The following is a 24,380-nucleotide window of genomic DNA, read 5'->3' as shown; positions in this document are numbered from 1 at the left end:
CCGCGGCACCAGCGGCAACCCGACACAGCCGCGCGCTCATTGGGCGGCACCGCCGACCCCACCCCCCCGGCCGCGACGACTCAGGCGCCGGCTCGGCCCGCCGGGCGGCGAGGATCGCTGTTGGTTGGCCAACGGTGGCTATCAGTCAGGTTGAGGGACGGGCCGTCCTGCCGCTGCGGTCCCGCCCCCTCCCCCTAATTGATATTATCGCAGCGCGGCGCGGGCGGCCGGGCTGCAGTCGGGGCTGGCGGGCGGCCGGCCCGGTGCGGGAGCCGGTCAGCGGCGCGGAGGAGGCGGAGGGGGAGAAGGAGAAGGAGGAGGAGGAGAAAAAGAAGAAGAAGGAGAAGGAGGAGAAGAAGGAGGAGAAGAAAGAGGAGAAAAGCAGCTAGGAGGGAGGGAGCGCCGAGCCAGAGACTAGCAGAGCAAATTCTCCACCGTTCTCTAGCACCCACCAAGCGGCGGCAGCGGCAGTATCTAGAAATATATAGCTAGAAATATAAAATCACCCCATTCCTACACCATGGTTTTCCAAAGTAGGCTCCCTTCTTGGATTATTTTGTGCTCCGTCTGGCTGTTCCGGTTTGCACACACGGGGGAGGCACAGGCTGCAAAAGAAGGTAAGGTGATTCGGAAAACAAAAGTTTAGGCTTATTTATTGCTTTTGTACACGAAGTCTGTGTGGTGGCTTAGTGGAAGACCTGCCTGCCACTGCCAGCTGCTTGTCACCCCCCCAAAAAAAAAGAAAAAAACCAAAAAGGACATTTTTTTAGTTGAGGTGGGAGGGAGGAAAAAACAAGGCATTCACTGGGGGTGTGCGAGTGTATGTGTGAGAGACCGGGACAACTGCTTTTGCTCTTAGGAATGAGCTTTGCAAGGCATTTGCACGTGATGGAGAGGCATGGGGCCGGGGAGACAGCCCCCGGCCCGGGGATCCGTGTAGGGGAGCCCCACTCTCCTGTGGCTTCCTTAATCCTCCCGACGAGGTGCGGGGAGGGCGGCTTACCTCGCTGCTCCCCGGGCGGGGGCTGCAGGGGCTGGGGGCCGAGTTTCACGGCTCGGGACGTTTCGGGGGAGGCACGGCACGGCGTGGGGTCCTGAGGCTGCGGGGCAGCTCCGCGCCACTGCCCACCGGGGGGACCTGCAGCGATCCGGCCCCGCGGGGCCGTGCACAGACCGTGGGAAGCAGCATCGGGGTGCAGTTTTGCGCCTCCCGGCCATGTAGGCTGGGCACGCATTTAGAGGGTACATACAGCCTGGCGTCGTGTCTCTGCAACGTGTGTGCTCTCCCCCGGGGAGAGGGAGAGGTTTCGGGATGGATGTTTTACACCATCTGCGTATCATAACGGGGCTTCCCGATCCCCATCAATCCAACGCCGGTATCTGTGTACGGCGAACCCCGGACATTTGTTTCCCCCGCGCACAGAGAGAAAACGGGCAGTTTTATAAAGGTGTATAAAATCAATTCACAAAGTCCATCTGGGAATCTTTTTCCTCACGCTGAGAAAATCCGAAATTATTTAAAGGTGCGCCCTGCTCGCGTTTGACAGCCAGAGGCGAAGGTCTGTCTCCATCTTCGAGGGTGGGGGACGACAGGGAAGGGGGAGTCAGGGGCTTTTTCGGTGTCTCCGCATATATAAGCGTTTGGGGGTTTTCCCCCCTCAGCTGGATACGTCAATATTTTTCATCAAACCATTGGCATGCAGTAAAATACCATTTGGAGCCTGTAACTGGAGCTTAAAAAAACCCTCTCAATTAAAATGTCCTCTGTCCTTAATAGAAGGCGGCGATGGCGAGGTTAGGGAGGGGAAGGAGGAGAGAGCCTGTCCTTAAGCAGCATTTCGAAAGTTTATTTGGAGGCGCTGTGAAGCAGAGATCCCCACTCGGGGAGTACTAATGCGTGGCCGTGGCGCGGAGAAGGGCCAGGGAGGCAGGCAGGGAGGCAGGCAGGGAGGGTGCGGGCTGCCTGCCCCGCTCTGCCCGGCAGATCGCGCCGCGATCGAGGCTGCGCCGGTGCCTCCCGGCGATAGTCTGCCTCGCGTTAGCGTGTGTAATACGCATATGGATGTGTATGTATATGCATCTATACATATTAGTGTGTGTATATAACGTGTGTATGTTTGGAGAAAATCAACCTAGCAAAGGAGGGTCAGGAGGGGGCGAGCGGCAGACAGGGATTGGTGCCGGCTACCTGCTGCAAGCTCAGAAAACTCCCGCGGAAGAAAGAGCGGGGAGGGGGGGGGGGGGCAGAGCAAAAAGGACTAACTTTGCAGCTTCACCCTCGGCCTCGCCGGAGGGCCGGTGGCGGCAGCAGCCCCGCGTGGCTTCCCCACCGCTCCCCGCTGGGTACGAGGAGGGATGAGGGGTGAGAGGCTGAAAAGTTTTCCGAGTTTCCTTTCGGTAGCTAAATAAAAGCCGCGGTGAGACGCTGGAGGGGCTCGGGGCAGGGTCCGCCTGGCTCTCCGCGTTAGCTGCGGAGCCCTCTGCCAGCGCCGCGGCCGGGACCCTCGGGGCGAGCGCAGAGGCGGGGGCGCTGCGGACCGCTCCCCTCGCGGGGGGAGGTGCCACCCCCGCGCCCCGTGGCTACGAGACCTCGGGGCTCCGTTCCGGGGCTGCCGTCCCGGCCGCTCCCTCCCCAGAGCGGCGGCTGCCGGGCTGGGGTGGGGGAGCGTGCGTCTGTGTGGCGGGGGCGACGGCGCTGCCGGCGCTCCGCTGCCGCTCGGCCGCCAAGCCCCGCTCCTCAGCGCCGGGGCGCGGCCGCCTGCGCGCAGCTCCGCGCAGCGCCCGCGGAGGGTGGGTGGGTGGGTGGGCGGCTGCGGCTCCCCGCGGCGTGCTCGGCGCCCGGGGGGGTGCCTGTCCCCCCGCCCCGCTGCCGGCGGGGTGCGCGGAGCACGGCGCCCCCCTCCCGCCCCGCTGCCCGCCGCCGCCGCGCAGCGAGCCCGGGCGGCCACAGGGCTCTCCGGCATCAGCCGCCGGCCGGGCAAGCCCTTCCCCAGTAACTTTCGGTGCCACACGGAAACGCCACGTCTTCTTCGCAAGGGGTGTTTGCAGAGCAGGGTTTTATGTTTGTTTTGTTGGTTTGTTTGTTGTCTTTTCTTTCTGGGATGCGCCCACCCGTTGCTACGTGATGGAGAATTGCTGCCAAATAAAAAGTATAATGAATTCCAGCCACGGGACGTTGTGCTGGTGCTGAAATAGTTAAAGTTTTCGTGGAACCTTTTTTTTTCCAGGACCATTATAAACGCTGTTGTTTAACAACCCACCACGTACACCACCTGTTTTTCTATAGAAAGTGTTACAAAGTAAAGCCCCTTGAATCCAAGCTTAATGAAATAAGCAGATAATCTTTCAAGAGAGAGACTATCAAACTTCCTTAATAAGTAGCTCCACTTTATTACTGAAATATAGGCCTGGAAGCTACCGGTTTGTGTTCAGCTAACGTTCCAGATATTACTGTATGAACCTTTAAATAACTTTTTTAGTCATCTCATCTTTCCAGTAATTAACTGAAGTTTTGCGTTAAATTCCACTAGGAGAAAGGGCCGAAGCCAGAATTATAACCATTTCAAAAGAACTGACAAAAGTTGATTCAAGTTACAGCCTTAAATCATGCACTGAAATATAGGTACTTAAATGCTGTGTATAAAGTTATAAGTAGCTTTATAGCTAAAAATGTGCTGAATAGATTGAAATTAGGAATGTTACTTTTTATTTAATCAGATTGAAGTATGAAGTTCAATATGCAGCTTTGAAGAATCTTCAAAGTGTACCAAACCTAGATTTATGGTTGATCACTTTACAGCTTTGGCTGTTTGAAAGAACGTATTACAGTAATCATTTCACTCTTCTTTTTTTTTCTTTTTTTTTTTTTTTTGGGATAGCATAGATTAACATATGTACCATTTGAAAGTCTTACAGAAACTTACAATAATGTGCTAAGAAAGAAGCTTATAGCTGCAACTGAAATATAAGAAGTATATAGAAATGTATGTTTGGATGTAACAGAGCATCGGTAATATAACCTCTAATATGTACTGTAAAATATGAAAAAGTTGGTTTATTAGGCTGTGATTAACCACTTCTGGAGACGGGGTTAAAATTAGCTGAAAATAATTGTGGTGCTACTAGAACTGATGCCTTTTTGCATAGGAGTGTCACAGGGGTATAATGACATGAAGATTTTAGTAAGCCATTACCATAAAGTAGATTAGTCTAATTTTGTGTATGTAGTATTTTGTGCATGCGAAGTGTGAGGTAATTGCAGAGTCTTTTATTTCCTGTATTCCTGGTTATTATTTGTTTATAGAATTACTGCTTTGTCACCTAAGGGACATATTTTTTTTTCTTGCAAACTCCAAAAGAGACCATTGCTTCTGCAGTGCAACTCCGGTAAGATATAGACTAGTCCTGTCTAAATCAGTTTGGAAAAATGTTGAACTGTTGGTGTGTATTTGTTTGTTTTAAGCTCATTGTAATAACCAGCATATGGGAAATGTCCTTCTTATGACAAAGAGGATGAAGGGAGCATGCATTTAACAACTGCTTAGTAACACTTTAGACCACTAAAAAAAAAAGAAAAATTTTGATTAAAGCAATGAATCTATTAACATTAATGTATATCTGCTTATATGTAGATGGTACATAATAATTTATTCATCTATTTACATGTAAATGCATAGTTGTGGTCGCAGATTTTTTTAATAATGTGAAGAAAAACTATTAATTTATACAAAAATTGTATTCTTTTTATAACTTTTTTATTCAGACTTTTTTTTCATTTTATATTGCCACTTATATTTGACAAACAGTGGAAATTCTTTTTTCTTTTTTTTTAAATCTTTTAGTAATATTGCTGGACTCTAAAGCACAACAGACAGAGTTGGAATGGATTTCCTCTCCTCCCAATGGGGTAAGTACTCCAGGCAAAAATAAAGTTTCTAAAGATGAGCAGTTATTTTCCTAAAGCAATTGAAAGGCTTGCTTTAAACTAGCTCCCCCTCATATTTCTGTCAGTAATTCTACGAAGTGTTTACGGCTTTTTCATTTACAGTGAGGTTACAGCATACACACGTGCAAGCTAATTAAGAGTCTCTTTAGAAACTCACCTAAATGTTCTCGGTAGCTTCATGTTTTGTAGTGTAATCCTTTGTGCGGTAACAGAAAGCTCCGTGTATTTATAACATGGTATTTTAAGTCATTTTTTCTTTCTTCCTTTAGAAACAGCAGATTTACTTCTGTGTAGAAACTTTCTAAAAATATGTTTTTCATTTTCTGTATAATGGGTGATCATAAACTTGTTTATGATGTTTTCTTTGTAATTGAATAGCACAGATTGAAGTGCTCTGAAATAAAAACATTTATACTGCAGATGTGTTTGAAATGACATTCCAAACTTGAAACATCCCCAAGTCTTGAGGAGCTTGATATCTGGAACTAGGCACGAATTATGTGGATAAGACCACCTCCAGCTTGCTTACAAATTAATCTCATGGTACTCCGTGAAATGTACCATTGTGAAGTACATCATTATAAAAAATGAGAAGTTTAGAAACATCGATGTTGTTGTCTTATTTATTATATAGGTAAAGTTGAGAAATGCTGCTTTCGGTCTCAATTAAAAGTGGTATAAAAACACTTCTTCCTCAAGCCTTGAGGAAGAACATTTTCAGAAAGGTATAATGTGTATATTGTCCTGCATTAGCTCAGTCTGACAAATCATATATTACATGGACAGTTCTTACTCATGGAAGCAGTCTTGCTGAATCCATTGCGACTCCTTGCATGAACAAGGACTTGGGGGATCAGGCCCTTAATCTTCAGCGCATTAAGAAAACTGGAGCCAGAAGAGCGTGAAGTGTGAGTGGGGATATAAAAGTGTAACAAATCCTTTAAATAAGAAGAATGAAAATCTTAAAGTGTCTTTCTTTAAAAGCAAGATCGTAAAACCAATACAAGCATAAACTGGAAGCGAATCTAAGGACTTCAGGAAGAATGTAATGTGAGCTCAACACATATGATGGCTGATAACCTTGGCATTAGCGTTTTGCATTGGTTGAAGCTTTTACCAGAGGTGTTTGAAAGATTAGCTTGGTGGTAATTATATTAGGCTAACCTGTAGATAATGAAAGGCATGTCAACACGTGTTACATGTCAGCATACTTAAGGATGAAAGTAGAGTCAAATTCAACAAATAGTAAAAGGCGACTTTTAGAGGTAGAAGCCAATTTCAATCAGGAATTAAAAGTGAATCAAAACTAATGACTGGATTTGTATGCATGAGAACATCCAGAAATAGTTGCTTGCATATTAACATAAAAGTACCATTTTAATAGTTAATTTTGAAAATAAATGTCTTTCTAGTTTTAATTACTGAATTTTCTACTATGCAATAAAGTCTTCACGGGAATAAACACAGAAAATCTTCTTGAGAGAAACTACTTCATCATCACAATATAGAATATATCAGCCAGACACTCGTTAAATGCCTCATTCAACTGCAAATGTTACGTCTAACAATCATCTCAAACACTGTTAAGATAACTAAAAAGTTAAAATTTCTTTTATTGGAACCAATAGAAGAGGACACATTCAAATAGAATTGCATGTATATCACCATATGTTGCAGCAGGACAAAGAAAAGTTGAATTTTCTTGCTGTAAAAGCTGTCACGGAACTGATCACTTCAGAAAGAGTTTAATGAAACATGTCCTCAGACGGCATAGGTGAAAACATATCCTGAAGTACTGACATATTTTTTTTTCCCTTGCAGAGAAGCAGGTACATCTCCAATAAACTACTTGAAATAATAGCTCTGTGATTACAGAATTGAATCATAAGTCATATTTCCTTAATTTTTTAGGAAAATCATGTTCCATGGCTTTGGGAAAATATGGAAAGCTAGAATTCAGTGTTTAATGCTAGGGATAATGTAAAGTAGGATTTCTTATCTGAATTCAGTGTTTTGTATTTTTTCCCTTGACTGTAGCAGAAGAATCTCTCTAATACTAGCTAACCTCATGTAGTGGGCTTTTGACTTTAAGAAAGTTCATTTGTGTTGCATTATGAAAAATGGTTTGATTTTATTAAATGTATTTAGTTTGTTGTTTTTTTTTTTTTGTTTCACTTTCTGGCTTTTTTTGGGGGGGGGGGGGGGGGGGGGAGCAGTTGGGGGCAGGAATTTGTTTTGGTGGGGTGTTCCACACCAAAACCCGAGGAGTCAGATTCTGTTGTGTGGTGCGTTAGAGTTACTTTCACTTCAAAGATACGATACGTCATATGACTAGAATATCTCATTGCAGAATCTATCTGACTTGGTGTTTTGAGGGAGGACAGCTTACACAAGATATAAAAATCAAACAAACAAACCCAAACCAAGCCAAACTAAAAAAAAAAAACCCAACACTACCTCATGTGAAATGGAGAATATAAAGATCAGTAAAATTTTAGGCTTCATGCCCTTTTTTGTGGTTTTTTTTTTTGTTTTAGGTTTTTTGTTTGCTTGTTTTGTTTGGGTTTTTTTGGAGGGGGTTGTTATGGTTTTGTTTGTGTGTTTTGGGTTTTGTTTTGTTTGCTTGTTGTTGTTTTTTCAGTGTAGCAGAGCCAAAACCCTCAGTTCAGGACCCTTTTTTTTTTTCCTCTCCTTGTTAATAGTAGTTCTTATGGGGGGAGGAATCTTACTCATTCAGCTCTAATAAATTTATTATGAAGATAGAATTTCTTCTGTTGAGATTAATACAGTTCCATATGCAATCAGTTCTGTTAACTCCATAAGCATTTAATAATATATTTCAAGAATTTAATACTATATGCATATATAATACCATACATACCAAGTCTATATTGACTGTAGGTCTCTGAAATGCGCTTTGATATTTACAACTTCTGTGCATTTCAGCATCTGCAACAATGATATATTTTGTGGTGATAACTCTCAGCATCAATTCAGTCACATCTGCTTTTTCCTGGAGCAGTAGACCAACATTAAAATGATCTCATTTGCTGTCAAATAGGCTTGCAAAGTACCGTATACTGCATGGCTCCTAGTCTGGGAAACGAATGCTGTCCACGCTTGGTTACCGGTATAAGGAATGTCAGTGGGTGCTCCATCCTGCAGAGGTGCCGAGTATGCTAGTCCCACAAAGCACTTAAGCACATGCTTACCATTAAGCTCATAAGTACTGTCATTGATCTTAAGCGTGAGCTTAAGTGCATTATTGACACAGGGCCAGAGGGCTAAGTGCCATAGGGAGAAGTCATGGTTGCCTGTGTCATCGGGTGAGGATAGCTCAATCCACCCCCACCCCTAATTTATTACAGCTGCGGCTTCTGCAGTGAATTAAATGTTACAAGAAATGTGAAAAAAGGTGAAAGACAGATATTGTTTTGGTTACACCTGGGCAGACCCGCCTGCTTGATTTCAGTGGAAGGTTTGCCATTGCCGGAGGTGCAAATTCCCACGCCACCAAAGGCCGTTAAAGACTACGGGGCTGTTACAGGCTTACCAGTTTGTTACATAGTTCTTATCCTAAAGAGGGAAAAACAACAAAAACCAGGCTTTGAACCAGTGAACTTTCAGTCATGTGGATTGTTCTTAATTATGAATGTAATCTCATGGTTCATTTAAACTCCCAACTAAATTAAGTTTGCTCCTCTTAACATGGATGCAGCCACTGAACAACATGTGAGGTGAGGAGCTCCTGCTTACCTTCTGGACTGAACAAAAAGGGTACAACGAAAATGTTTCCTTGCCTTCAGATTTTTAGTTCTGTCTGTTCTCTCTTGCCCTCTCTCTCCATGCCACTTTAATGAAACAGGAGTGAAAAACCGTGCAAGTTTCTCACAAGTTTCGGGATCTGGTCCCGTTTTTTCCATAAAACTGAAAGTTTAACTGGAAGTTTTATGTGCACAAGTTTTATGTACTGTAACACCAGGCAATTTCATTTTTCGAAGACTTCACTGATTTTATGTTTCTCTGGAAGCGATGCTGCATCCCTCCTTTTAGTCTTTGCTTACCCAAAACTGTCATGACCTTAAGGAAATGCAGGAGAGCCCAGTGTATAATCAGAACTTGGTACGTTTGAACAGCCTTCTCTGAAGCTTCACCTTTACAGCTGCACCCACGATACGACAACGTTTTTCAAAAGTTATTTATATGTGGGAAAGGTGTGGTGGGAGCGCAAGCCAGCAGCTGCATTAATATGTATTTTCTTCATTTGGGTGCTTAAGAGTGTTTTAACAATAGCCTACTTTTTATGAAGCCATACTGTAAAAAAGGAGGAGACTCGAGTTATGCGAAGCCTCTTAAAATACGCAGTAGTTACATCTGGTGGTGTACTTGTTTTGTGTTACTAACTGTTTGTTATTGTTTTAGTGGGAAGAAATTAGTGGACTGGATGAAAACTACACTCCTATACGAACATACCAGGTATGCCAGGTGATGGAATCAAACCAAAACAACTGGCTTCGGACTAACTGGATTGCAAAAAGCAATGCACAAAGGATTTTTGTAGAACTGAAATTCACTCTGAGGGATTGTAACAGTCTTCCTGGAGTTCTGGGGACTTGTAAAGAAACTTTTAACTTGTATTATTATGAAACAGACTACGACACTGGCAGGAATATCCGAGAAAACCAATATGTAAAAATAGACACTATTGCAGCAGATGAAAGTTTTACCCAGGGTGATCTTGGGGAGAGAAAAATGAAACTTAACACAGAGGTGAGAGAAATTGGACCTTTGTCCAAAAAAGGATTCTATCTTGCATTTCAGGATGTAGGGGCCTGTATAGCTTTGGTCTCTGTCAAAGTCTACTACAAGAAGTGCTGGTCCATCATTGAGAACTTAGCTATTTTTCCTGACACAGTGACTGGCTCAGAGTTTTCCTCTTTAGTTGAAGTACGAGGAACTTGCGTCAGTAGTGCAGAGGAGGAGGCCGAGAACTCGCCAAAGATGCACTGCAGCGCAGAGGGAGAATGGTTAGTGCCTATTGGAAAATGTATCTGCAAAGCAGGATACCAGCAAAAAGGAGACACGTGTGAACGTAAGTAAACATGAAGCTTGTTGTAACATGTAAATGTCCTGTTCTACCAGACCTTTTTTTTTTTCTTTTTTCCTCCAAGAGAAATACACCACCAGTCTGCTTTTAATGTTTTTGGATCCTCAATCCGTAAACTTCACACTGGCTAATCCAAAGCAGTCGGCGCTTCTGGATAGGGAAATCAGCAGTTGCATACTGTGTTTTAAAAGTTAAACAAGAAAATTTAAAGTTGTATGAAGTGTAAATATAGATTCAGGGTTAACATTTTAAACCAGTTAAGATGATATTGCTGAGCAAGTCATACCTATCAGAGAAGATTTTATTAATAATCTCAAATATGAGTAGTTAGACAATTTGACATTTGACATGGTCTGTGACAGAATTATAACGAAACTAAAACTGAGGAAGAATGAGGTGTGGTTAGTAGTGGAAAAAATACACACGTAGTAAAAACTGAGTTAGAATTTTGTGTCATAAGTGCGTACAAATTCAGACAGAAGAGTATCATTTTAGACCTTTCAAACAGAATATCAAGTTTCCTGAGTAAATTCGTTTTCCTTTCTACAATCTTTTTGCATAAAACTAACTCTAAACTGTCAGCTTGCCAGAGTATCATGGTGATTTTTTTAAAATACTAGCAAATCAGACTACTGAGTTGTTGCTTTCTAACTCAGTTCAGTTACCCATATTCTCAAAGTAATACTTACCCTTAGCATTGCTGGCACTGGGGCTACATGTGTTAAGACTCTTCTGCTTAGCATGACAAAGGATATTTTGTTGCCTTTGCTTACAGTAAAATCAAGACAATAGGCAGTTTGTTTGAAGATAGGTATTTTCACGTACATTTAACACAAGGTCTATCATTTTTATCATAAGATGACACAAGGAGTTATATATTATCATATTTTTTACCGTAAGATAGGCAGGCATTTTTTTGGTGAGATATGTTGTAAGTCAGAAACTGGAAAAAAAAACAACCCACAAATCTTTGAAAAGGAGAAACCTGCAGAATCTCAAAAACAGAGCTGGCAGTAGTCACTGAGCCTAAGATGTCTGTGTGAGGACTTCAGAATTCCCTACAGAGGATTATGAGCTCCCTAAAAGAAAAAAAAAAAAGTATCATATTATTAATAATTTTTCCTCAGGAAAAATAACAATTATGTTCTTGACGAGTTTTTACGATGAAATTTGGTACGAGGTGAAGTGAGTGGAGTTGATGTGATGCCTTTGTAGCCTTGCACAAATCTTCCGTTGTTCTGTTGGGAAGGGATGAGGGCTTATATGCCTCTGAGGGTGATCTCATTAGGAGTAATCATAATATGAAAAACTGCCCCCACGAAACCATTCAGTAGACTGTATTAAAGCTGTTAAAAAAATTAAGCACTGTGTCTCATAGAAGCCTGTTTTGAGGTTTTTGAATTTTTCTTTTGAGTGACTGACTTTTTTCCTTTTCTTAGTTAACTTGCTTTTGATTACAGACCTAGTTATGGTTGATGTAATTAATAGGCTAATTTTATTTGACTTTCAATAAAGGAGAGAAAGTATCCAAAAAAGAAAGCAGTGTATGTTGGGAAGTGGGTGGGGGACAAGAGCTGAGCGCATGGTGGAAACGGAAAGAGAAGAAATTGGTGTATGGTAACTGGAATTCAAGTAACCTGTTTATTAAACAGGCTTCTTAATTTCTAACCACGCTGATGTTGACAAAAGAATTAAATGATAACATGTACTTGAGTGTAGTAGCGTGCTCATTTGCAAGAACGCTTCCCATTTTTGGCTTGCTTCCAAAGCAATCGCTAAGAGAATACACTTCTCTGGAAACAGTCCAGAGGATCATTTATGGTATTTTTCCTCTTTTCTTTCAGTGATCCCGTTAAGAGTCTCAAAACAAACTCTGGCTCCATATTGAGGCAAGTTAATGTATTTGAGAGGGAAAAGGTGGGAGGCAGGCGCTCGCCGCATGTGCGCCGTTTGCAGCTTGGAGTCAGAACGATCTGGGTGACTGTGGTGCACAATACTAATTGCTGTCTGTGATACTTGTTAGCCGTGTCTGTCCTCGAGGATGTTATTAAGTATGATCAACTATGTAGTGACCGATAATACAGCTGGCACACTGATACCGCGTCTGTTTTTTGTGACAGATATTGAGAGAAACTTATCTGAACATTGACACTAATGCAACTGGCTAGCTGTTACTGTCAAGCTGTGTAACAGATCAAGCAGAAGCAAGTTGGCGTGTGCTTCCTTAACCCAGAGCTTTTATAGTCCTGTCTGAGGGCTCACTTCTGCAAATACTTTGTACCTGGCATGCTGCGTGACTTCTTTGGGACTACTCATGGCAGAAAGCATTGTGCTCTGTCAGGATGGGCAGAAGTCTGTGATTCCTCTCTCACACTTGCTAAAGCTCAGCTGAATTAACTTAACACAATAGGAAGGTCTTTAAAGATACAGAATAATACCTCATCTGGCTGTGTTGTAGCAAAGGTAGGAGTAGATGGCCACATTGTAGTCCCAAATAGCTCTTCAGCCTGTAACTCAGTGGGGATTTTCATTTGTGTTACGCCAGCTTGATTGGCTGCCTGTGATTGAAGAACGTGTTCCTTTTGCATATAGCTTCTCTCCTGAACTTAATAAATTTCACACACAGATAGTAAAACAATTTAATTTTGATTTATACACAACTCTGCACTGTATGTGTTGCCAGAAGACTTTTTTTGTTGCATGAATGTAAGTAACTGGTAATGCTGGGAAGGATGAGGAAGAAAACAATCATGAGCAGTGAAAGGTATAATCTGGAAATGAGCTCCTGTGTGTTCCTTCTTCAGTGCTCAGTCTTTCGAGCTGAATTAATCTATTTTTTAGATGTACACTGATTCCTTCTCACTATAGGTGTGCCAAGGAGTCCATGCAACCTCAGTGATCTGTCGTGACAACACACATACATAAGAGACACAAATTCCGGAGAGCTCACAATTGCTGTTTAAAGCAAAATCTTAAAGCTGGGTGTAAAAAGCATGAGAAAACCAGATGAGCTGAACTCTGAACTGCAGATTCTTGTGCTTATGTGCAAGGACGCTAGCTCCTCAGTGTTGACCTGATGTCTGCTGGTGTGTGTCACTAGGCTTAGGTGTGGAGGTTGTACATTTTAAAGGATTGTCTTGAAAGGTACGTAGCAAAGGAGCCAGAAAGGTACTTAGAAATATTCAGTTCTTCCAACATCATGTATTGCATATGTTCTGGCAAAAAAAAAAAAAAACAAAAAACAAAACCAACCACAAAAACCCAATAAAGTTCTCACTAACTGTAGTGGACTCCCAGTAGGTCTAACTTCGAGGTTTTTCTCACAGTGGAGTCCAGTCTATATGTTGTGCATGTAAGGACCACACTGCGATCAGTGATTGGTATTTGAAGGAAAAACTAATTCTTTGAGAACTTCTAGTGTAATGTATTTTCCATCTGTTTCATGTTAGTTGGGGACGGGGAGGGAGAGAATTAAATTTATTCAATCGGAGCAGCAGAGTGATATTTCAGAAGGTAGGAAGCATCTCTTAATATGACTGAACTGAGAAATTACATAGATGATTTGGCACCAAGTCAAAAAATTCAGAATTCTAGGGAAAGCCAAATGGGTGCATTTTACTGTTAAACATTTTATAATACCATATGCATTAACAGTTGTTTTATTGGCCCCAGAATAGGGAGGGGATTACAGCTATTTGTACATTTTGTCTTGGTGAGGTAAAAAAGGAGCTACAGGCTTTTCTTTCCAAATTTTGTCATGCGCTATATACTGTGCCAGACTGCAAGCTGCATCTGTTCCTTCTTTTTCTCTTCTTGGGGCAAACTTTTATCTCTTGACTTTGAAGAACATTACTTGATAACAGATCCAGAAACCAAATTTGCATTATGCTCGGCATATTTGTGGTAAAGTATGTAAGGTTGTGGTTTTTTGTCTGTTTCCTTTTTTGTTGTGTTTTTATAATATTACTCCACTTAGGAGCTGATGTGCCACAAATTTACTAGTAAAGAGCAATGAATTAAAGGGGAATGTGAGTAAGTTGTGATTATGTGATCATAATTATGTGATTACGTAAGATATGTTACCACCCTTCTAAAAAGCCCAAGCTGCGCCTATTGTGAATTGGGTGTAGAGTTTAGCTGAGGTAGTGTGACCCAAAAGCTATGGGGGACCTGCAGACTGAGTAGCCTACGTTGGTGTTCCTGCATTTTCAACTTGAAAATGTTTTACTTTGTCGAGAAGGGGCAAAATGGTAGAAAACTTTCTCAATGGCATTTGTATCACCAAGAGTCTAAATGTTTCCTTTTCTGAAGAAGAGTTACCTTTCTTCCATTTGCCTCCAAAATTATCCTAGGGAAGAGAATGTAAGTATTCTCAGCAAACTGAACCAGAGCAGAGAATGAGGATATCTCAGAGTCTTGTAATTTTCTCTGAAGCCAGCAGAAGTTCAGCAGGAGAGTGTCTACCTCCTTACTTTTTAATCCCCTAACATATTTAATATTTTTTCTGTCCTTTTTTAAAGACAGACTAATGTCATCTGATGTCAGGTCCCAGATACAGCTGCATAGGAACTATTGAATTTAAAAAAAACCCCAACAAACAAACAAAAACCCCAACAAAAACTGAAACCATGTAAGTATCTTTCCAAAGGATCCTAGCAGGGCTAAGAAAAACATACCAGATATTTTTAAGGTGAAAGTAAGACCTTGTAGTTAGATGGTCAAAAATACTGAGGGTGCTTCTACTATGAAAAGCAGAGCTGTAATTTCTGCTTCTAGCCCTCTTTGGAGTTTCCAGAAAGTTGAATGTCTTGGCTTTCTTTCACCCTGGAGCCTTCTGACTGCCCTTCTCATCAGTGAGATGTGGTAGAAAGATATTGCTAAATCTTTCTTTCTAAACAGTCAACTGTTTCTGAAGAGGGTGACTTTTACAAATTTGGCAGTCTCCCTAAGTCATTCATGTTTCTTTGACCTACTTTGTTCATGTCCTTCAGGGTTTTAGATGTGTCAACACAGAGAAGAGAATGGGAGAGGACCTATGTCTACTGTTAAACATACCCTCTTTGAAAAGTGTTTTCCAAATTAAATCATACAAATGGCTGTGTTCTCAGTGGTCAGAGCTAGCCATCACCTGCAGAAACTGGTGCCTTCGTGCTTCATAGAATTTGTTCCCAGTCTCCTCCGGGTTGCCTTTTGTCCCTAAGATACAGGTGGGTTTTTTTTTTGTAGTGTTCCTTTGCCTGAAGTGTCTGAATTAGTTTGATTAGTATGATTATAGTTGTCGTGGTTTAGCCATCGTAGTTTTGGTGATACAACATCCTCTCTCAAGTGCGTGATGAAGATATGTGAGAAGGTGAGGTTAAGTTGAAGTGATCAAGTGGTGAAGGCAATTGAAACCAGCTAGTTCTCATCCATAATGCCATCAGAGCGATCCCTAAAATTAACTGCAGAGCTACTGATGAGTTCAGTTTCCAATGCATTAGTTGCTTTGCTCTGGAAGAGCTGACAGGAGTGAAATAGCACATGCAGGTGGGCAATCAGGAGCCCAGATCCTAGAAGTTAAATTGTGGGATAATGCAGTTGAATGTAGACCTCTTTCCCTTCTCCAGCCTCTCTTCTTCTCTCCCCCTACCTCCCTGCCCCACTCTGTTCCTCTTCCCAGATTCTGTTGTCTGCAGGAATTAATTTCATTTTTGCATTTTGCTATACTGTTGCCAGATATTAGTTCCTTAAACTAAAGCTTTTGTACTTTTTTTCCCCCTTTTTGTCAGATTCATTGCTGTGCACAGATTTTGGAAACAAAACAAAGCCAGCAATGAAATCTAACAGAATCTTAGTAATTTCTCCTTTAGTTACAGAGGAAGCACTAAAGCTGTCTTTTTACAGGTCTGGGATGCCACTGCTGAATTAGCTATGGTTGCTCAACAGCTGGGTTGTTAACTCCTGAGCCGTAAAGTCGATTTCTCTTCATTCTAAATGAAGCTTTAGTTGGTATTTAGAAATGGAATCTCATCGTGTCAAGTCTGTTGCCCAAAACCATATATCTTGTTTCTGAAACAAACTTTTCTGCCCAGAATTCTTTTATGAAAGGTGCAATAGGCACGCAACTGTTTTGTTATACTTTTCTAAGTAGAAAAGATTTTCCTAGATGAAAAAGCAACTGGTTTGCTTGGAAATTCTGAGGATTGGGTTTGTTCTTCCTCCACCCCCCACCCCCACCCCCCCCACCGGTTTTCTGTTAGCCTCTGAGAATGAAGCCACTAAAAATAAATTTAAACATTCTTTCATTTCTGAGTACAAATGGAGAGGTGACACACATAATCATTGTTAGGGGAATCTCAAGTATACATGCATTCCATTAAATATGACTGTTAACTTTAAACAAACAAAAACCAAACAAAAAAAAAAGAAGAAAAAAACCCCAAACTCCCCAGCTAGGAAACAAGATTCTGGGAACTGAAAAAAGGAGAGTTAGTAGGTTGCAGAGAAATTGAAAGTAGAGATCGTTTAATGGAAGAACTGATCACAGAAGAGAGGAACGTGTTAATAAGTGTTTAATCTACTTTATGTCTCTGTAAGCCATCTATTATATGGATGGTGAAATGTGCTTAAAAGCTGTTCAAGCAAACTGTGCAGTTCAAGGTAGAAATCGTTCTCTGAAAACACAGAGCCTTAAGCAAAGGAGTGAAGTGGAGGTTCTTACTTGAGAAGTGGGACAAACATAGAGAGATCCACATTTGGTACTGAAGTTGAAAGAAAATAAAAATTATGTGAACAAAATGTTTGCTTAACTAGATTAGGTTTTGAATTTTTCTGCATCCCAAACTTCCTCTGTTATCATGAAAATATTCGCCCCCCGCACCCCAGCAGTTTATATATATATCAAGCAGTATTAAATCTTTAAAAATACCTGTCTGTTTTTACTTGGGAAGCAGTGGAGATAGATAGTTTTCTCTTTATGTGGGTTTTCAGTTAGTATCATGCTTATTACCACTTGAACCACAGTGTAAACGTTAATTGTTCCTTCCTGACTTCTCAGTGTTAAATCTTGGTGTTTTCCCTGTACTGTGCAAGCTCTGTCTGCAATCCTAATTTAGTTATTAAAAACAATAAGCTGTACACTGCTTGTGGATTAACACTTTTAAAATTGAAAACATTTACAAATTAATATCTTCAAAGACAAAACGGGTCTTTCGAAGCATACATACTCAATACATACACGTCCTTTACATCAAAGCTGTGTTGGGTTTTTCCCCATACAAATACTGTAAATACAATTTTGTTAACAAAAACTTAAGGAAACCAAGTTAAGAATAAAACAAATTGTAAGGGGTTTCCTTAAAAGAATTAGAAAAGTATGTTCAGGGACCATATCAAAAGCCAAACATGGTTCACCTGACAGGAAAATTATGCAAATGTTTTCTACTGCAAGCCTTCACAGAATGTTGTGGCATCAAGCAGAAAAAAGAAGAAAAGGCAGGTTCACTGTTTAATTCAGGATTACCCATCTTTAATTTAATAAAAAGTAACCTCTCTTTACAGGATGATATATCTGAATTCTTCTATAACCTTGCATTATTGAGAAAACAGCAGCGATAGCAAATATATTTAAGACAGTTTTATGAACTGTCTGCTCTTTACTTAGAGCTGCTTTTATCCCTGTGAGCTTCCTAATCTTTGTTGCCTGTATCTGTTCCAGTGTGTTCTCTTGTCCCTAATATTAATGAAAAATATGTTATATGTAAAAGTGAACAGCAGAAACTATCTTTTCTGGAGGAATTTAATATTTAATTTCTTGTGCTCAGTCACATCAGCAGTTTGTCCAGTGATTTCACCAGGGTGTCTCTTGTGAAGGATTATTCTCATGTACTTTTCCATTAATGACTGGTTCTGACTTCATCAAGTCTCCCTAATAAACACAACATGCGAACACACTAGAGAGCAGCCTTCAGTATTTAAAGCTTTTTTCTTTACTTCTGTTTTTCTCCATTAGGAAGAGATTTTCCTTTTAGGAAAAATTATCTTTTAGAAGCTATATGCATTTTAGGGAATTTGGCTTAATAGTAAGCTAATTTATAATTCAGAGTAAAAAAGGCAACCAAGTATAAAACCTGTGTGAGATAAGAATTAGGCTTAATTATTATACTTTTAGAGTCCTGATCCTGTCAATTCATGTACCTGTATAGCTTGCTTTAGCTGTGTGACCCCACTGCCTATCCTAAGGAGGATAAAGTTGTTCACGTCTGTAAAAAACATCAGGGTTTTCTACCCAAGGTAAATTGATACTTCAACTTCATAATTTTATGGTTTGGATTAGTTACATGTGACCCTTGGCAAGACAAGTCTCTCTTCTGCAATAATAATATAAAGAATTTTCTAATAAAAGTCTAATTAACTGTAATTATTAGTATTTTCTGGCACCTGACATACCTCAAATGTGTGTGATAGATGGATAAAAAGGAAGTACATGATTAAGAAATATAATTACTGCTATTATTTTGCAATGTGTTTAATATACATAAATGCAAAGATTATTTCTTGCTGTAATTGTGAAATAAGTTAAGGGTCCAATTTTGAGAAGCTGGTGCAAGTCTAGAGCCCTGGCTTACTGGCTGGCTACTGATATTTTTTTTTTGTTTTGAACAAAAATTTCGTGATAGTATGTATTACCATAAATAAAGTGCTGTAGAAAGTGTAAAAACGGGGCTCCTATTTTTCCATGAGCAAGTTTATGACCATTTGAAGGAAATAATGCCTAATGCAGAAAACTGTCCATAGGACTGTGGGCTAAGGCATCATCCCTAGAACTTAATGGCAAGAATCCTGTTAACTCAATGAGAGTAACATCGTATGTTGATATTTTCACACTGAGGACAGTGCTAAAGTTTTGCGTAACTGTAAGCATATACATAAACATAAAGCTTTTATGTTGACGAAACATATTTACATGCATGTTTGATTAGTTGTTGGTATAAATGTGTACAGAGAAGTTAATATAAATGGGACTCAGAAATTCCACTGATGATACATGAGTTGTATAATCCCTAGGATAATTAATGGATATAACTTTTCATTATTCTTTCCTTACATTTAGTGAATATGAAATATCACCCAGCCTAGATGGCTGGTATTAATTTTTCACGTAGATTGAACACAGTGGATTGAACTAGGGTGGCCCTTGAAAGTGATACTTGGAGATCTTCTGGCAGGTAACTAATATGGTGGGCTTCACATAGCCATATGCATGTGACCTGCTCTATATTCCCTTCACCTTACTGGATATGTCATCACGGTGTGGCTAAATTGCAAGAGTCCCCTGATTCTTGATAGAGCTTATTTTTCTCAAATGATCATGTATGCACTTTTGTTCTAGTCTTATGGCATAGTGTACATGTGCATATTTCTCTATAGAAGTCTAAACCCCTCTGTAGGAGAGGGGCAGGATGTCAGAGTTCTCCATCCACTACTGATGGACCATCAAGGAAAAACTCAGGAGTTGTCTGGAGCTTGGATTAATGACCTGATCCACTCCACCTGAAAACTTGGTACTGCCTATGGCCTCCAACCCTCCAAGTCCCGCAGTTTCTCAGTTTACTCGTCAGTGTTAATTTATTAGTAGTAAGCATAGCATTCTTTGAACTTCCTGAATGTACCATCTTTTTCTACACTAAACCATTCTATGGGTAGATATTGAGAACAAATGATTGAGAACATTTCATGAATGTCTACGCGGCCTATTTGAATCAATCCATTTACACCCACAGAGGGACGTAGTTGGTGTTGAAAATCTTATTAAATCTCTAATTTAAAATCTTGAAGCCCTTGCTTAGCTACGATGAAAATGCTTGAAGAATGTTGGCCATTGAGATTCTATAAGTAAAGTTCACTGTATTCCTAAAAGCTTAGCCGTTTGTGTGTCAAATGGCTCAGCCCTGTTGGTGCTGGAACAAATTACATGTTCAAAATTTTGTCTGTGGAATATGGTCTGAGTGGGCAACATCTGGCTGTGATCGCTGATCATATTTACATGATCTAACTCAACTCAAGTTTTCCAAACTTAGGTCAATTATTTTTCCTGCTGTGGAGAATTTGAACTTGGATCTCCTGCTTCAAATATGGCATGCCCATTAACCAACATGCAGTCATTGTTAGTAGTTTTTATTAGCCCCTGCTGAAACTTCTTCCCATAGTCTAGCAGTTAGAACCATTCATAAAGAATAATGGGTTTCAGTCTCTTAGGTTCTGAACTTTCTATGTATGCCTATATTTAACACATACGGGTGCACACACACATATAAAAAAAAATACAGAACATTTAACTTTGGATGTTTGAGCTCTCATGTTTCAAAATGTTAAAATATTTTTGTCTTGATCCATTTATTTGCACTATATATATGCATATATTTCTGGGGTGAATGATAGAACTGGAGAAAATGTTCTACTGATTTTTCTTTTGTTTATAAGAGTGATTTGTTGATATGTCAAAGCAAATGGAGACATATTGATCTTTTTTCTTTTTTCTGTTAGAACATACAGTTTTGTTTGAAGTCTTAAAATATCAAATAAGAAAATGTAACTAGAAAGAAAAAGAAACATTTTTTTTAAGATAATCTTAGGTATTTCTTTTTTAATTGCTGAATAGCAATAATTTTGGAATGTGATTGGAATCATACTGAAGAGAGGGTATTCTTACTTCATTTTGTTGTCTTGGATCAGGCCCATGATAGTCTCTTAGCTGAAATCAAACATTGAACCTTGGATGTTTGATTACTCATGTTTCAAAATATCAACATATTTTTCCTTGATCAATTTATTTGCACAGTAAATAAATTAGATAACTCCATTTTAATTTTTGTCCAACTTATCAAAAAGTTTTGTTCCGCGTTGGTAGCTCTTCAGTAAAAACTAACATTCATTATTTTCTTTCTTGAATATATTATAATTGTGATGTGGTTTTGTGTTGACTGTGTAATGACAATATGTTTACACAGACAAATAGACAACTTTCAAAGTGTGGGCAGTTTTACTGACACTAACTAGGAAAAGAAGTGCTGATAAAATCTCCCCAAATGGTACCTAAAGGAAGTGGACATCGTTTTAACTGTTAGTAAATCCTAAGGCTCCACATTGTCACCTAATTATCTCACCTATGGAAGTCTTAGCCAGATTTAACCTACAGCCTGCTGATGAGAAGTGTGAAAGTATCATGTGCTTAAAATCATAAGTGGGGTTGAAAATCATGTCCCCCAGTGCAAATGGAATAGAATAGTCTGTGATCTGTGACTGTCTCTGCTGTTCACTTTCACTTATCATTAGTTGCTTATCACTTAATTTTCTGATTAAAAGGGGGAATTCTTTGGCTTTACGATGTGTATGCTTGTCTGTCTGCTTTCGTTTGTCAGTTGAAATAAGTCTCTATTTGGCCTTTTATTAAAAAAGTCTCATCAGTGGAATTGCTAGTGAATAACGCCAGTAAATGAGGGAGAGAAATAACATCTTTTTAAAACACTTTCTCTTTTTCCTGTGTGAGTGTGACAGAGAAGGAGACAACAACATGCCTACTTTTGATCTTTTGTCTTAAAGATTTTCTGTCATATATAGAGCTACATAGTCACTGTATTGTGTATTACCCTTGTAAAATTCATGTATCCTGGAGTATAAAATTCAAAACCGTATGACACAGGTAGAGATTAGTGTTTTTTAGAAAATAAAACACATGTTGATAGTACAAATGATATACAATCTTTAAGTGGAGAATTTTATTTCTCTTCTTAATACAAGGACTAAATGAAAATACAATCCCTGTTCTCACAGAACAAACCCCATTTTTTAAATTCCACCATTTAAAGACACTTTGTGTGTTTAAGCAGTGACAAGGGTATTCATTATTAATTAACATTCAGGAGATAACTGACTGTCAGTTGCCAGTCAAAGAGGAGCTTGGAAGAATGTTGACGTTGATTGATGGACGTGTTCTGGGACTATGCAGAAACAGGCTGCTCAGGTCATCTGAACACATACAAATGTTACAGATCAGCTGCACGTACACAGAAAGTTCTTTTGCTTGGGCTGCCCTGCTTTCTAAAGGGAGGTTATCCTTCCATGTATCCTAGATTCACTCAATTTGTAAGTTAAACCTTAGCTTTCTAGCACCATGATCGTCAGTTAAGAAGAGTCCAGTTTGATCTAGTAAATACTGGGTAACGTGCAGTCGTGCTGTTTCTAGCTGTGCGTGCCTGAGGTGCTTAAGCATTCAGATTGAACCAATATTTTTGGATGTTGCTTTATAAAGTGCTGTATGTACTTACCTAATGGATATATACTAATGTAATTTCTTCTTCAGGAGAAAGAAAATCCCCAAACCCTGATTTATATTACATTCAAATGCAGAGATGGAAGAAGCTTTGCAGTCTTGCAATCTCTACAATCTCTTCAGTCTCTTCAGAAATGAGTTTTAAATATCTGCGGTCATACCAGTTCTCTCCATTTCACTGAGTCAGTAATGTGTTTACAGAATCATATAACCATAGAATGCCCTGAGTTGGAAGGGACCCACAAGGACCATCAAGTCCAACTCCTTTCCCTACATAGGACAACCACAAAATTCACACCATGTATCTGAGGGTGTTGTCCAAGTGCTTCAGGAATATCATCAGGCTTGGTGCCTTGAGTGCCTCCCCGGGGAGCCTGTTCCAGTGCTCCACCACCCTCTGGGTGAAGAATCTCTTCCTAATAGCCGACCTAAACCTCCCCTGGCACATCTTCCTGCCATTCCCTCGGGTCCTATCATTGGTCACCAGAGAGGAGAGATCAGCGCCTGCCCCTCCTCCTCCCCTTGTGAGGAAGCTGCAGACTGCGATGAGGTCTCCCCTCAGTCTCGCCTTCTCCAGGCTGAACAAACCAAGTGACTTTAGTCGCTCCTCATACAGTTTCTCCTCTAAACTGTTCATCAACTTTGTGGCCCTCCTCTGGACAGTGTCTATTCAGTGAAATGAAAATCCAGCTTGTGGCACCCTCACACCTCCTTTTTAAGGAGGATAAAACAAGCCTTTTGTGTGTCACGTACAAATTGAATTTGCCCTAGGGTGGGTAGCCTATGCCCTGTGGGAACAGTGGCTCAGTTCCTCCTGCTTCTTGTGGTGGGTAGCTGATCATACGACAGTGGTAGTAGTTAGCTAAAGAAACATAATATGGTGATTTACAGATGGTATAGCCCATATAGAGAGATGATACTTTCCTGTATAAGTGAACAGCCTGGTCACCTTCAACATATGATAAGCACCTGCTTCCTAGGTGCTTATTTCTCATAATTTTTCTTCATATGAATTTTCAGAACATGCTTCCAAATATATCACTGGATTTGCGCTTGGATTTGTTAACTAAAAGAGATGGAGGGTTGTGGATTAAGGTGATGGAAAAGGAGGGTATCTTCTGACTGGAGCCCTTTTCCTTAGATTATCCGTGGGGGAAAAACTCTTGTGCTGTATTACATGTGTCTGTAGGTTAACAATGGATCGATCTGTCTTGTCCTCTTTAATATCCCTATAGCTATCTGCTTTGGGAGATGCTATAGTTCTGCCCAGGCCAGATGGAAGTAGAGTGCTGCTGGGGATCCCTTGCCAATCTCCATCCCTGATAGCGGTTTCTGAAGCATATTGGGGAAATCTGTTGAGAGCTGTCATGATTTCATGCTTACATGCCAGTTCTCCCTCTCCCTGTTCCTTCCAAGTACCTGCAACTGGAGTTCTTTAACGCTTCCTTTGGGACTGACAGGGTGCACTGAAGAGGCCGAACTCCCTACTTCTACCCCGTGGAAAAGGGGACCACAAACGTTTTTGTTGCAAAACTGCTTATTTTCCCTTGGGTAAAATCTTGCTTGCTTTATTCATAAAAAAAAAAATAAAAAATAGTCCCTTCGGACTACTTATTGAGAGTGAGAAAACCAGAAATTGGCCCCGTGTCATAACCATCTGTTATTAACACAAAGAGCAAGGGCCCAGTCTTGCAGCCCTTGCTAAAAGCAGTTTGTTTAATAGGAGTTGCTACAAATATCAAGAATGTGTGTTTTCCTCATTACTGTGGCAATATTCCTTACCAGTGGTGTAAAAAAAGGCAAAAACCCCAAAGTCATCATAAGTCTTGGTGTACAATTGCACAATTGCTTTATTTTATATTGTGGTAGGCTGTATGCAATAAACATCTCATTCCAAGAAATATATGTATTGCTGTATTTTCAAAAATCACTTCAGCTACTTTCACACATATTTTCTCATAGTACATCTTTTCATTTTATGGCTGAATTATAACTTGGGTTTTCTTTTCTACTGTTTT

The 24,380-nt window shown here is 40.5% G+C and overlaps 1 protein-coding gene across 5 annotated transcripts in view; it reads left to right on the top strand.

Moving 5' to 3' along the window:
• The first annotated feature begins 229 nt into the window (after positions 1-229).
• EPHA7 (EPH receptor A7) overlaps positions 230-24,380 on the top strand; it is a 170,773-nt gene continuing 146,622 nt past the window's right edge. For 4 of the 5 annotated variants that reach the window (XM_075087303.1, XM_075087300.1, XM_075087299.1 and 1 more), the window contains exons 1-3: positions 230-617; positions 4,842-4,906; positions 9,368-10,037. In XM_075087303.1, the coding sequence (XP_074943404.1) occupies positions 521-617; positions 4,842-4,906; positions 9,368-10,037 (832 nt within the window). In that variant the 5' untranslated portion in view covers positions 230-520. Of the gene's footprint in view, positions 618-4,296; positions 4,387-4,841; positions 4,907-9,367; positions 10,038-24,380 lie in introns of those variants that run through there. The other variant, XM_075087301.1, reaches the window with a different exon arrangement.

The sequence above is a fragment of the Phalacrocorax aristotelis genome, chromosome 3, assembly GCF_949628215.1.
Source record: "Phalacrocorax aristotelis chromosome 3, bGulAri2.1, whole genome shotgun sequence".
In the NCBI taxonomy this organism is placed as follows: domain Eukaryota; kingdom Metazoa; phylum Chordata; class Aves; order Suliformes; family Phalacrocoracidae; genus Phalacrocorax; species Phalacrocorax aristotelis.
Note: the sequence above shows the minus strand (reverse complement) of the source record. Positions and strands in the feature narration are given on the sequence as shown.